The sequence below is a fragment of the Mobula hypostoma genome, chromosome 25 (assembly GCF_963921235.1).
Source record: "Mobula hypostoma chromosome 25, sMobHyp1.1, whole genome shotgun sequence".
In the NCBI taxonomy this organism is placed as follows: Eukaryota; Metazoa; Chordata; class Chondrichthyes; order Myliobatiformes; family Myliobatidae; genus Mobula; species Mobula hypostoma.
In genome coordinates, this window is record NC_086121.1 from 19151155 (window position 1) to 19165910 (window position 14756).

At 41.1% G+C, this 14756-nt stretch overlaps 1 protein-coding gene across 4 annotated transcripts in view; it reads right to left on the reverse strand.

Moving 5' to 3' along the window:
• zgc:154075 (uncharacterized protein LOC556929 homolog) overlaps positions 1 to 14756 on the reverse strand; it is a 243784-nt gene that overhangs the window by 145866 nt on the left and 83162 nt on the right. For all 4 annotated transcript variants that reach the window (XM_063033371.1, XM_063033372.1, XM_063033374.1 and 1 more), the window contains one exon: positions 12352 to 12459. In XM_063033371.1, coding sequence (XP_062889441.1) covers positions 12352 to 12459 — 108 coding nt within the window. The remainder of the gene's footprint in view (positions 1 to 12351; positions 12460 to 14756) is intronic.

Genomic DNA, 14756 nt, shown 5'->3' on the forward strand with positions numbered 1-14756 from the left:
ACTCCACTTTCTTGTCTCAAATCCTCTTGGCATCCTCATAACAACCAGTTTCCTGTTGTCAGCTAACTTGGAAGAATACAGTATTTGGTTCCCTCATTGAAATAATTGATAAATAGCATGAACAGCTGGGGTGTAAGCATCCATTCCTGCAATATCCTTCTAGTTACCATTTGTTGTCCAAAATAAAACACCCATTTATTTCTACTCCCCATCCACTATCTTTCAACCAATGTTTAATTAATGCCATCATGACAGCTCAAACTCCTGCTTTAATTTTGTATACAAGTCTCTTATGTGAATTTTATCAAAGACCTTCTGAAAAATCAACTACACCATAGATACTCCTTCTCCCTTACCTATTTTATTAGTTACATCCTCAAAACATACTATATTCCATAAATGTTTGGAAGATCATAATGTGTGTCCTCTTCATTGAAGACAGAACCAAAGTATTTGTATAATTGCTCTGCAATTTCTGCTTCCAATTATAAATTTCCTATTTCCGTAATGGATCTATGTCTTAACCAAATTATTTCCTTTTACAAACCGCTTTTATTTCGTTTGTAAGTTTACTGTTGTACTCCACTTTTGCTCTCATAGTCCAACTCATCCATGCCAACCTTGGTGGCCACCAAGCTAATCCCACTTGTTTGTGATTGGCCCTCTGAACTGTGTGTTACTATTCCAGAGGACCTGTACTGTACCCAACACGCAAGTGCAATTGCAAAGAAAGTACGGCAGTGCCTCTACTTCCTTAGGAGTCTGTGGAGATTTGGCATAACATCTAAAACTTTGACAGACTTCTATAGATATGTAGTGGAGAATATATAGACAGGCTACATCACGTCCTGGTATGGAAACATCAATGCATTTGAACAGAAAATCTGACATGTCAGTGCATGACCTTCCCTACTGCCGTGTGAGGCCACACTCAGGTTAGAGGAACAATACCTTTTATTTCATCCGGGTAGCCTCCAAAAGGATGGCATGAACATCGATTTTTCAAACTTCTGGTAATTGCTCCTCCCCTCTCCTTCTCCATTCCCCATTCCAATTTCCCTCTCTCACTCTATCTCCTTATCTGTCCATCATCTCCCTCTGATGATCCTCCCTCTTCCCTTTCTTCCATGGCCTTCTATCCTCTCCTATCAGATTTTCCCTTCTCCAGCTCTTTATCTCTTTTGCCAATCGACTTTCCAGCTCTTTACTTCACACCTTCTCCTCTCCCGGTTTCATCTATCATCTACCACCTCTTACTTCTTCCTCCCCTCCTCTCCACCCTCTTATTCTGATTTCTTAACTCTTTTTTCCAGTCCTGATGAAGGGTCTCCGTCCAAAACATCGACTGTTTACTATATTCCACAGATGCTACCCGGCCTGTTGAGTTCCTCCAGTAATTTGTGTGTGTTATACTACAAAAGATAGTGGATTAGGCCCAGTGTCTCACAGGTAAAGCCTTCCTAACCACTGAGTACATCTACATGAAACGCTGTAATAGGAAGGTAGCATCCATCGTCAGAAATCCTCACCACCCAGGGCATGCTCTCTTCTTGCTGCTGCTATCACGTAGAAGGTACAAGAGCCTCAGGACTGTTGGACCTTCTACCTGATAGAAGAGAGTAGGAGGAGTGAGCAATTTCAAGTTCCTGAGTGTCAAGATCTCTGAGGATCTAACCTGGTCTCAACATATTGATGCAGCTATAAAGAAGGCAAGATTGTAGCTATATTTCATTAGGAGTTTGAAGAAATTTGGTTTGACAACTAAAGCACTTGAAAACTTCTATAGGTATACCAAGGAGAGCATTCTGACAGTTTGCATCACTGACTGGTAATGGTTGGGGGGTGGGGGAGGTTACAGCATAGGACCAAGAGAAGCTACAGAAAGTTGTAAAATTAGTCAGCTCCATCTTGGGTACAGGCTTCTGTAGTACCCAAGACATCTCCAAGGAGCGATGCCTCAGAAAGGCAACGTCATTAAGGACCCCTATCACCCAGGGCATGCCCTCTTCTCATTGTTACCATCAGGTAGGAGATACAGAAGCCTGAAGGCACACACTCAGCTATTCAGGAACAGCTTCTTCCCCTTTGCCATACGATTCCTAAATGGACAATAAACCCATGAACACTACTTCACTTTAAAAAATATATATATTATTTCTGTTTTTGCAATATTTTAAATCTACTATATATATACATACACACACACATATATACACACATACACAATGCGCTGGAGGAACTCAGCAGGTCAGTCAACATCAGTTGAAAAGATTAGTTGACGTTTCGGGCTGAAACCCTTCGTCAGGACTGAAGAAAGAACTTTGGGGAGGGTTTGAAGAACGCTGGTAGTTGAAAAAAACAGTAATTTTTAAGACAAAGGGGTGGGGGAGGGGAAGCAGGGAGGTGACTGGCAGGAGAACAATAGTAGAAGGAGGCGGAACTATGAGGGAGGTGATGCGAAATAGGGATAGAGGAACTGCTGCTGCTAAGCTAACAAATTTTGCAACACATGCCGGTGGTGACAATAAACCTGATTCTGATTCAGGACTCACACCACCTGGTTCAAGAACAGTTACTAACTCTCCCATCAGGTTCTTGAATAAACTACATTCACTTGCTCCATCATTGAAATGTTCCTACAACCAATTATGCCATTTTAAGGACACTTCATCTCATTATCTCAGGTTTTTGTTATTTATTATGATTTATTTATATTTGTATTTGCAGTTTGTTGTCTTCTGCACTCTGGTTGATCTTTCATCAATCCTGATATATTTACTATTCTATCCATTTGCTGAGTATGCCCACAGGAAAATGAATCTCAAGGTTGTATATGGCGACATACATGTACTTTGATAATAACGCTTACTTCTGAACTTTGATGATGAGGTGGAAACTCTCTGCTTGAAGGCTGATAGTAATAGAAAGCCACAACATGTTTAATAAGTAACTGAATGTGTATTTGAAGAACTGTGACCTGAAGGACTGTGAACTCACCACTGTGATCTAACTGAATTCTTCTTTCAACTGGTATAAACATGATGTGCTGGAAGGCCACCGTCGGTGTTGCATGTTTTATTTAATAATTCAATGATACGGAAAGTACCAGGGAGGAAATGAAGGTGCCTTGCAGAACAGGAGGAAAAAATTTTTTTTTTTAAATGTTTAAAAATAATGAAACATCTGATTTTATTTATTTATTTAGAGATACGGCGGGAAATGACCAATTAACCTACTAACTAGTATATCTCTGGACTGTGGGAGGAAATTGGAGCACCTGGAGGAAACCCACGAGTTCATGGGAATGACACATAGACTTCTTACAGATAACATTGGAATTGAACTTCAGACTCCGCTGCTTCCGAGCTGTAATAACGTCATGCCAACTGCTATGCTACCGTTCGGCACATGAGCTTCCAGTCGTCCATAATATCTTTCTAAATCTTAACACTTTTACCTGTAGTGTATAAATTATCCTGCCTGACTCAGTTACAAGTACAGCTCTAGATGACTGATCATTCAGCTAATCTTTAGTACTTCTGAATTTGGTCATGGAAACAACAATGCCTTAGCCATTACGACCCTATGGGATAAGGACACTTGGAGGCAAAAGACGTAGTAAGCACATAATAAATGGAGGCAACAGAGAAGATGCATCTACTGAAATGGTATTCACAATACTGCATCTGAAGAAGTTACATTGGCCTATATTTTTCTGGATTTTGAATGAAAAGCAAAAGAGAAGTCAGTATATTTCCAAAGCAAACAAGGAAGTTCCAAATTGGCCAGCAGAACTCGACCAGCTATTTCACTACTGGGCTCCAAGAAAAGAATAAAACATTGTTGAGTTATTTTTGCTCTGTTTAATACTTTAAATTCCATCAAAAATAAGTAAAGGTGAATAAATATTGTAGCATGGCCACAAGAAGGCAACATCTCTCATCAAGGACCCCCACCGTCCAGATCATGCTTTCTTTTCCCTGCTGCCATCAGAAAGAAGGTTCAGGAGCCTTAGGTCCCACACCACTAGGTTCAGGAATAGTTACTACCCTTCAATCATCAAGTTCCTGAACCAGTGTGGATAACTTCACTCACCTCAACACTGAACTGATTCCCCAATCAAGTGTGCTATGTGCCCGCCACAACGCTGAGCTCTTCTTCCGTCACCCCTGTGTCCGAGCCTACTTCTTCGGCAAGAACTCCACTCTCGGCACTGATGACCCCTTCTCCCACCTCCAACCCATCTCCTTTTCTTTGACACTCCACTCTGGTTCTCTGTCTCCTCTGGATCTTTTCATCTCGAATTGCCAACAAGACATCAACATGCTTGACTTCAACACTTCTGTCTTCCTCAAACCTTACCCCTGCCGTTCCACTTCAATGCCAACCTTACCATCAAACCCACAGACAAAATGGGTGCTGATGTAGTGTGGTAGATTGACTGCTACCTTGCTGAGGCCAGGCAGCAACCAATGTTCCCTCTAATTTATAATAACAAGTGTGCACAAAAATTTTGAGCTGTGCAATTTTTTTTGCCCAAAAACAACAACTTGTGTGCACTGAATTTTATATATAGAAATATTCATTTTAGCTAGCAAAACACTGTCAATAAGAACTTGGATCTCCTCTGGGTTTGATCATATTCACTCTCATTCACCTGCACTCTCTTAAAACATACATAGCCGGCCTGTAGTGAATAATGAAAGATTCCCTCCCCAGAGAATTTGCACACCTTCCATATGTGATTTGCTTGCTAAATGACACTTTGAAAAGTCAAGTTTCCAAATATCAGTCACTTCTTCTCACTTGAAAATTCTCCAGCAACTTTTGCAGGTAACACCAATTTCTGTACTGTACATAAATATTTCTCGTAGCCGCACATTCCTGACCTCATGAGCTTTTGGTATAGCAGTTTCTACTGTTTCATTAAGCCATTCGTTTTAAATGAACTAGCAGTTCTTTTGCGCTTCATGATCTTTGCTTTTTTGGAATATGACATAGTGAAACAATAATTTCTTCAGTATAAATAAGCCAGTTCTAAAATCTGCAGACAAATCATTGCAAACTCCATGGTGTCAACACCATCCGCATCAGAAACTGGAAAAGAAAATGTCATTGTGTACGATCATGAAATATACTTAACATGGCAATGAGGTAGAGGGTGACAACATTTTGTGCACAGTCTAAATTCCTTTGTGCACTAGTAGCAAAAGATGTGTGCATGCACACATATACACACCCTACAGGGAACATTGGCAACATTTTTCAGATATCTCTTGTACCTGCTCCCTAAAGAAGACCGCACTCTAGACCATCAGAAAACTGTCTCTGACACCATCACTGACTTCATCAATTCTGGAGAACTCCTATCCACTGCCACCAACCTCTTAGTTCCCTTACCACACACCGCTATCTTCTACTTCCTATCCAAGATCCATAAACCTCACCGTCTGAGTAGGCCCATTGTCTCTTCCTGCTCCTGCCCCACTAAACTTGTATCTTCATATCTCAACACCATTCTATCCCCTTTGGCTCAGTCTCTTCCTACCTACATCCACAACACTTCTCACGCTCTGGATCTCCTTACTAACTTCCAATTCCCTGGCCCTGACCACCTCATTTTCACCATGCATGTCCAGTCCCTATATACTTCTATTTCCCATCAAGAAGACCTTAAAGCTCTCTGCTTCTTTCTCAGTAAAAGAACCAACCAGCTCCCTTCTACCACCACCCTCCTCCGTCTGGCAGAACTAGTCCTCAACCTCTGGAATTTTTCCCCACCTTCTCCAGACCTGAGGGGTAGCCATGGGCTCCCACTGTGCCTGTCTTTTTGTTGGCTACATAGAGCAGTCCATTTTCCAAGCATTCCCCTGTAATGCTCCCCAACTCTTTCTCCACTACATTGACATCTACATTGGTGCTGCTTCATGCACCCATGCTGAGCTCATCAATTTCATCAACTTTGCCTCCAACTTCTAATCTACCCTTAAATTCACTTGGTCCATTTCTGATACCTCCTTCACCTTTCTTGATCTCTCTGTCTCGATCTCTGGAGCCAAACTGTTGACCAACACCTTTTATAAATCTACCAATCCCCACAGTTATCTTGACTTTTCCTCTTCCCATCCTGTCTCCTGTAAAAATACTTCATCTCCACCACATCTGTTCCCAGGATACAGCTTTCTTTTCCATCTTTAGAGAACAGGGCTTCTTTTCTTTCACCATTGATGCTACCCTCACCCGCATCTCCTCTATTTCCTGAACATCCAGACTCACCCCATCTTCCTACCACTTTAACAGTGATAGAGTTTCTCTTGTCCTTAACTATCACTGCATGAGCCCCTGCATCCAACAAACATTCTCCACAACTTCCGGCATCTCCAAAGAAATCCTATCACCAAATACATCTACCTGCCTGCTCTCTCCATTTTCTGCAGCGATCGCTCCGTCTGTGATTCCCATGTCCATTTGTCCTTCCCCACTAATCTCTCTTGCAGCACTTATCCCTGCAAGTGGCCAAAGTGCTACAACTGCCCACTCACCTCCTTCCTCACTTCCATTCAGGGCCCTAAACAGTTCTTCCAGGAGCGGCAACATTTCACTTGCGAATCTGCAGGGGTTGTCTATTCTGTCCAGTGCTCCTCGGCATTGCATTGGTGAGACCCATCGTAAATTGGGGACTGCTTTGTCAAGCACTTCCATTCCATCCGCCAAAAGCAGAACTTCCTGGTGGCTAAACAATTTAATTCCAATTCCAATTCCTGTTCCGGAATGTCGTCCAAGGCCTTCTCCTTAGTCACGATGTCACCACTCTTATTTTCTATCTGGGTAGCCTCCAACTTGAAGGCATGAATATTGATTTCTCCTTCCGGTAAAAAAAATTCTCTCCCCCTCCCCTCTTCTTCTACTCCCTACTTTGGGCTCTTACCTCTTCTCCTCACCTGCCTATCACCTCCCTCGGTCCCCTCCTCCTTCCCTTTCTCCTATGGTCCACTCTCCTCTCCAGCCCTTCACCTTTCCTACCCACCTGGCTTCACCTATCACCTTCTAGCTATCCACCTGTCCCACCCCTACCTTTTATTTAGCGTCTTTTCCCTTCTTTTACAGACTGTTTATTCAATTCCATAGATACTGCCTGACCTGCTGAGTTCATATGCGGGGTGTGTGTGTGTGTGTGTGTGTGTGTGTGTGTGTGCGCGCGCGCGCGCGCATGTATTTGTCTTCTTTTACACAATGGTTGTCTGTCAATCTTCAGCATAGTTTTCATTGATTCTCTTGTTTCTATTGTATTTCTTTGTTCTACTGTGAATGCATGTAACAAAATGAATCTCAGTGTAGTATATGTACTTTCAACTTTAAACAACTGAGCTAAAAGACACTGGAACCTTGCACCTTTAGAATGCTGCTCCCACATTTGTAAGCTCTGAAGCAAATAATATTTTGAATTTCTGCTTGATTAAGCCTGAAATATCACCAATACAGCTTTCGGCAAATGGACATACCCCTGGACTTTTTGCATGTCTAACAAAGTTACAACCTGTTATTGGCAGATAGAGGGCCAAAAGAGAAAAAAAATCTTCCTACAATTGCATCAAAGCACAGTAAGCCAAAGATCTACTCTAGGCACTGCCCAAATTCGGTACTCAAACATAATCTAGATTCACAGAGGCCTGAATATCTTTAACCATTAAGAAGCTTCAGTTTATTCTTTGAAATAAAGGATTATTTTATTTAATTTAGAGATACAGCACGGTGGCGGACCCTTCTAGCCCAATAAGCCTGAACTGCCCAGTTACATCATGTGACCAATTAACCTACTAACCTGCACGTCTTTAGAATGTGGGAGGAAACCAGAGCACGCAAAGAAAATCCATGGGTCACGGGGAGAACGTACAAATTCCTTACAGAGAGTGGCAGGAATTGAAACCCGGTTGGTGGTATTGTAATTATGTTTTGCTAACTGCTATGTTGCTGTGCCACACAGAAAAAAAAGTGGTGGGGAATAATCAGGTCAAATGCAAGCAAATCCAAAAAAAAATTATAGGGCAAACCACTATGTAATTGCAATAAATTTACCATAAATGTCAGTAAGGGAGTACACACACATCCCACCCTCAACTTGGGATATCAAAGGAAGTTGTAAATGCCACAAAATAATAAAACGGCAGATCTGCTAATCAGTTTGGAAAACATGCATCTTTAGCTCTCAGGCACATTATTACTATAAAAATATTGTATGTTTTCAAGGAACTAATATTGTAGTGAAGTACAATAATTAAATATTGATGAGTTAAAGAAGCCATAACAACTTACCTGCATTTTCCTAACCCTGAAATGTATCCAATACTATAAAAAACACACTTATGCATTTTTTAACATTTTGCAATTACCTGTTCACTGATGTACAATTCCAAGGAAATTTCACAGAATGAATCATTCACTAAGAATCAGCAACAGACAGTTCAGCAGGCTACTTAATCAGAAGGTTTTATAACAAAATCCCAGTGATATTCAGCAGACGACACATCAAACATTTTCTATTGAAGCCATTGGACTAATTATAGTCGGAGAAATCAAGTCCATTTTGTTACCTCCCTAGCCCAAGGGATTCAGACCGATTTAGAAACTCTCAGCTTTTAGTTTCACTGAGCTGACCTAACATCATATGCCAGAACTCTATTTTTTGGATAACATAGAAATATTTATGTATACTCCCAATCAGATGTTCAGCACAGAAATAGGCCCTTCAGTTCATCACGTCTACACCAATCATCAACAACCCATTTTGCATTAATCCTACATTAATTCTATTTTTATTCTCCCTGTATACTCCTGAACAACCCCCCCTCCCCCAAGATTCTAGCACTCACCTACAGACTAGGAACAATTACAGACGTCCCACCTCTCCCAGAAGTTCCGGGAGTCTCCCGCATATTAATAGTGGCTCCCTGATGCCCGCAAATTATATACAATATCCCGTAAATCAATTTTTTTTGAGAGTGAGCGAGCGCAAGAGCGACCACAAGAGAGAGAAAGAGGGAGTGAGAGAGAGAGCGAGTGAGAGAGAGAGAGCGCGAGAGAGCGCGTGCCATGACAGAGTGTCAACTCAGTGCATATTGCATTAGCCAACTTGGGTCTCCTCTGTGTTAAGTGAGAGTTCTGCCTCCTAAACCACTAGTCTTGTCACCTCACCATGATGATGCTGTCGGTATGCAAAGTAAATTATAGGTACAGCAGCATGCAAATGTTTGGGCACCTCTGGTCAAAACTTCTGTTACTGTGAATAGCTAAGCTAGTAAAAGGTGACCTGATTTCCAAAAGGTATAAAGTTAAAGATGACACATTTCTTTAATATTTTAAGCAAGATTTCTTTTTTATTTCCATCTTTTACATTTTCAAAATAACAGGAAAAGGGTGTGAAGCAAAAGTTTGGGCACCCAGCATGGTCAGTACTTAAGACTGATTTATTATACTTGTGTGTCAACTCAACGCTGTAACCTACACAAGTGGCCTACGCGCGTTGTGAGCATTTATACTTGTGCGTTGGTAGTGTCTGCATCACTCTGCAATTCGGGCACATCGCGCATGCACACACACCTGCCTGTGCAAGGCTTCGTGGTCATGGTAGTCTTTCCCGGGGTAAACAAGTTTAAAGCGAGCGCCTTTTTTCATAAAAGCGAAATGTGTGCTCCATAATTTCGGAGGTCTGTAAAGCTTTACGGAAAGCATTGCAGCCAGAGTTCCTTCCCTGCCCTTCAGTGGGCCAATGGGAAGCTATTGTAGCGTTGGAGGAAATGCGATGCTACCAAGCGGACCAATCACAGTTGTTGCGGTCTGTGTTGCTGCGATGTGCAGTTACATTTTGGGAGATGTGCGCGTCAGGCTACGACGTAGGGATCCGCATAGGCTCTACGTAGGGTTCGCGGCAACACCGTACCTATGGCATCGAGTTGACGCACAAGTATAAATCAGCCTTTAGTAACACCCCCTTTGGCAAGTATCACAGCTTATAAATGCTTTCTGTAGCCAGCTAAGAGTCTTTCAATTCTTGTTTGGGGGATTTCTGCCCATTCTTCCTGGCAAAAGGCTTCTAGTTCTGTGAGATTCTTGGGCCATCTTGCATGAGCTGCTCTTTTGAGGTCTATCCACAATTTTTCGATGATGTTTAGGTCAGGGGATTGTGAGGGCCATGGCAAAACCTTCAGCTTGCACCTCTTAAGGTAGTCCATTGTGGATTTTGAGGTGTGTTTAGGATCATTATCCTGTTGTAGAAGCCATCCTCTTTTCATCTTCAGCTTTTTTACAGATGGTGTGATGTTTGCTTCCAGAATTTGCTGGTATTTAATTGAATTCATTCTTCCCTCTACCAGGGCAATATTCCCTGTGCCACTGGCTGCAACACAAGCCCAAAGCATGATTGATCCACCCCCGTGCTTAACAGTTAGAGAGGTGTTCTTTTCATGAAATTCTGCACCCCTTTTTCTCCAAACATAACTTTGCTCATTGCGGCCAAAAAGTGCTATTTTAACTTCATCAGTCCACAGGACTTGTTTCCAAAATGCATCAGGCTTGTTTAAGATGTTCCTTTGCAAACTTCTGACGCTGAAGTTTGTGGTGAGGATGCAGGAAAGGTTTACCTCTGATGGCTCTTCCATGAAGATCATATTTGTGCAGGTGTTGCTGCACAGTAGAACAGTGCACCACCATTCCAGAGTCTGCTAAATCTTCCTGAAGGTCTTTTGCAGTCAAACAGGGGTTTTGATTTGCCTTTCTAGCAATCCTACGAGCAGTTCTCTCGGAAAGTTTTCTTGGTCTTCCAGACTTCAACTTGACCTCCACCGTTCCTGTTAACTGTCATTTCTTAATTACATTACGAACCGAGGAAACAGCTACCTGAAAACACTTTGCTATCTTCTTATAGCCTACTCCTGCTTTGTGGGCATCATTTATTTTAATTTTTAGAGTGCTAGGCAGCTGCTTAGAGGAGCCCATGGCTGCTGATTGTTGGGACAAGGTTTGAAGAGTCAGGGTATTTATAAAGCTTTGAAATTTGCATCACCGGGCCTTTCCTAACGATGATTGTGAACAAGCCATAGCCCTAACAAGCTAATTAAGGTCTGAGATCTTGGTAAAAGTTATCTGAGAGCTCAAATCTCTTGGGGTGCCCAAACTTTTGCATTGTGCTCCTTTCATTTTTTTCACTCTAAAATTGTACAAAACAAAAATAATACACTAATCTTGCTTAAAATGTTGAAAAGAATGTTTCATCTTTAACTTCATGACTTTTGGAGATCAGTTCATCTTCTACTCACTTAACTATTCGCAGTAACAGAAATTTTGACCGGGGTGCCCAAACTTTTGCATACCACTGTACATCTCTTGGTAAACACTTGAATGTCCTAAAAACACCTTTAAGAAAGCAAAATTTGAGGACCAATGTCTGGAGCTCCGCACCCGATCTTTTCAGGAGCAAAGGCAGGACTCATTTCTCCAGTTTGAATAGAAATTAATGTTCCATGTTTTCAAGATTTCTTAACACCAATTAAATTCTAATTCCCAATCTAAGGAATACTTTGTGGATAGCTTTAAATTCATCCTTTACAGCATGGAATAGATTTACACTAACACTTACAAATACAACTAGAATGGAACCTCTAACCTCTTTCAAGAAATCTCAACATGATGCCTGCATCCTTTAGACCAGTGATTCGCAGTGCGGGTGGTTACATATCCAAAGGGGGCATTAAGGGGAAATAGGAGTCGTCAGGGTGGGGGGTAATTGGCACCCTAACTCAAGGCACAAGATCTGACCAACTGTTAGTAGAACAGCTACTTCCAAAAAAAATGGACGAGAAACTGGAACACAGGAAGAACAATAGCTCTGCAGGCAGTGAGCACAACACGTCTGAAACTAGGCAATCTCATCCAACCTTACCAACCAAACAGAGATTAATGGAGATGCACAAATTAGCAACTAGGGTGCCCAACAGTTACCCTTGACTCGCAGCACACAATGAGTTCATGCAATTTAACAGTTGGTAAGTCAAATACACCCTCTCAACTTTCTCTACAGATCTACAGAAAACAGGTCATGCAATGATAAACAGTTAACTATTCAGATTCACTGTCCAGAACCAAACAGTGAAATAGAGCCAATCAGTGAACCTGACAAAGGGTCTTCAATCTGAATAGTTAACTGTTTATCCTTCCACAGTTAATGCATGAATGAGCATTTTCTGTTTTAATGTCAAATTTCTGGCAAAATTGTATCAATTTTCTAATTGATACTAAGTCTAGCCTTTTTCTCACACAAGTTAAATGTCTCCAAACTCAGCTTGCAAGTAAACTTACCTTTATTTTTAAAATTGCTGGTGAGTACCTCAGGACATGACAAACCGCAAGCATCACATTGTGCTTCTTGCATGCTGCGATGATGTCCTTACAATCATCAACAGTCACCTGGTTAACAAATCAAATAAAATCAACTGAGTTATTTGAGAAATTCTACTCTAAAAGAAGTCTGCATTCTCAAAAAAAAGTTAAATAACAGAGAAGGGTGTGAAATAACATGAGGTGGATTAAGGTGGTAGCACATGTAATTTCAAGGACCTGATAAACAGATCTTTGGATGTGAAGGGAATCAAGGGTTAGTACATGGAAGTAGCCCCGAGGTAATAGATCAGGCACAATCTTACTAAAGGTAGCAGCAGGTGTGAGAAACCAAATAAGCTATTCTTGTATTTATTCATATTCTCAATTAGAATGCCACTGGGAGATTTTTACATGGCAACTAATACCTGGGATGACTTGTCAGAAAAGTTAATTGATGCCAAGCCACCTGGTTTGCTTAAGGACCTGGATGGGATTTTTTAAAGGAGTATAGTATAGTCTGGCCTCACTAATTGGATCCACAAAAATCTCAACTCCATCCAAAGCACAATTTCCATGTTGAATCTTATTTGCTTCATAATTCAGAATCATTGTTAAGTTTCTGTTTATTCCACAATGGTTGAAGTTACATGTAATTCAAAATGTTCATCCAACTCAATCATAGCTCATCCAGCTGACCATAAATCCTGGTGGGTACTGTCTCACGGTCAGGCCTCGATACCACTTGTCCAGTGGATTACAACCACAGAAAGTGCTCTCAGCAAAAGATCCTTCTCTCCTTTAATTGTTCCTTCCTTGCCCAGATTTGGCACTTCTTGTTCTAACCCATGGTTGTCATTCTTGTCTCCAATCTTTTGTTTGTTGCAAATACCTGACAGAGTGCCACCTGCAGTATTCTTATTCATTTTTCTGCCAAAATGCAGCAACTCTCAGTGACTGCATTTTCTATTCGTACCCAGGCTCCGTAGCACTTTTGCTCTCCCACTGCCAGGATATCCAGTGCCTCCGTTCTCTGTCACTTTAATGAATTTACTCCTCTGCCACATCCCCACAGATTTTGGTCTTTATTCTCCTCAACCCCCTTACATTTCTGTAGGACTTTGCCAGTGGCAATTTCTGTAGATTTTTCATCTCCTATTGATTGACCTCCTCTTCCCTTCACCATTTCCTTCTCCACTAATTTAATCTGACTACATTCGTTCAATTGAATGCCATGTTCTAAACCTGTATGACCCAAATATTAAAATTTAGCCTACGCTTGTGTGAGTATTTTGTGGACCTAGGGCCCAGTTTTTACTACTCCCACATCAGATAAATTCATACTTCATAAGACACAGAGCAAACTATCAAATCACGAGGTAAAGTGGAGAGCCAGTAATTTCTGCACCATTTTACCAGCTTTGATGATAGCTCGATATTTAAAAGCATCTGTCAAGTTAATACAGCAAATTATAGGGATTAGGAGTTTGAGAAGCAGCAGCTCCAAATGTCATTTCGCCAAAGCAACAGAACAATACATTGTGTATTGCATGGTATAATATTCTTCTTTTAAAACAGGTTATCAATCTCCTTACCAAAAACACCGAGGATATAGAGACACAAGACACAACAGATGCTGAAATATATATGTAATAAATTAAAACTTGGGCAGTATTTTTTTTTAAACTCTATCTCAATCTGATTCCTGTTGATCCAATGTTGCCTTTGATAATCTTTTATTCACATGATACTGGGGGAAATGTATGAGGCTCTGAACTGTATTACCATCTGACACGGTCAGTCCCACAGTAGAGACAGCACTTGATTTTCCAACCAATACTTGGCAATTACATTTCTCTGTAATAGAATTGAAGTCTGATAAAATTGCCTTCACAATTCTCATTGGTCTACTGTCAAGTTCAAAAGCATCAAGGATGATTATTATCCCTTACACGTGTTTTTTCCCTCCTCCTTTCTCCAGATGGTACACTGACTGCACACACTCAGTTTTATTCTACTTTGCCCTTGAGCTGACCACCAGGGAATATACAAGGATGGGCTTGGTGACTCCCACCCATATGTTCCTTTTGATTTTAAGCATGTTTGTTTAGCTTTGGAACTGCCAGTCAAAGATGTGGGTGTCTAGCATGACAAGATCCAGTCAGGTACCACTGCTTCAGTAATGCAACAAAAATAGGGTCCTGTCTTACTTTAGCAAGCTGGGATTTCTTTAGGGTCAGAAGAAAAAAAATGTAGGTCCTGGTGGGTTAAAGAAAGATTCAATTCATTCACTGAGACCAAATACTTATTCATAAATTAGCTGAATTTATTGAATCAAAAATATAAATATAATGCAGATCATTTTGCATCAGACCCAAACATCATAA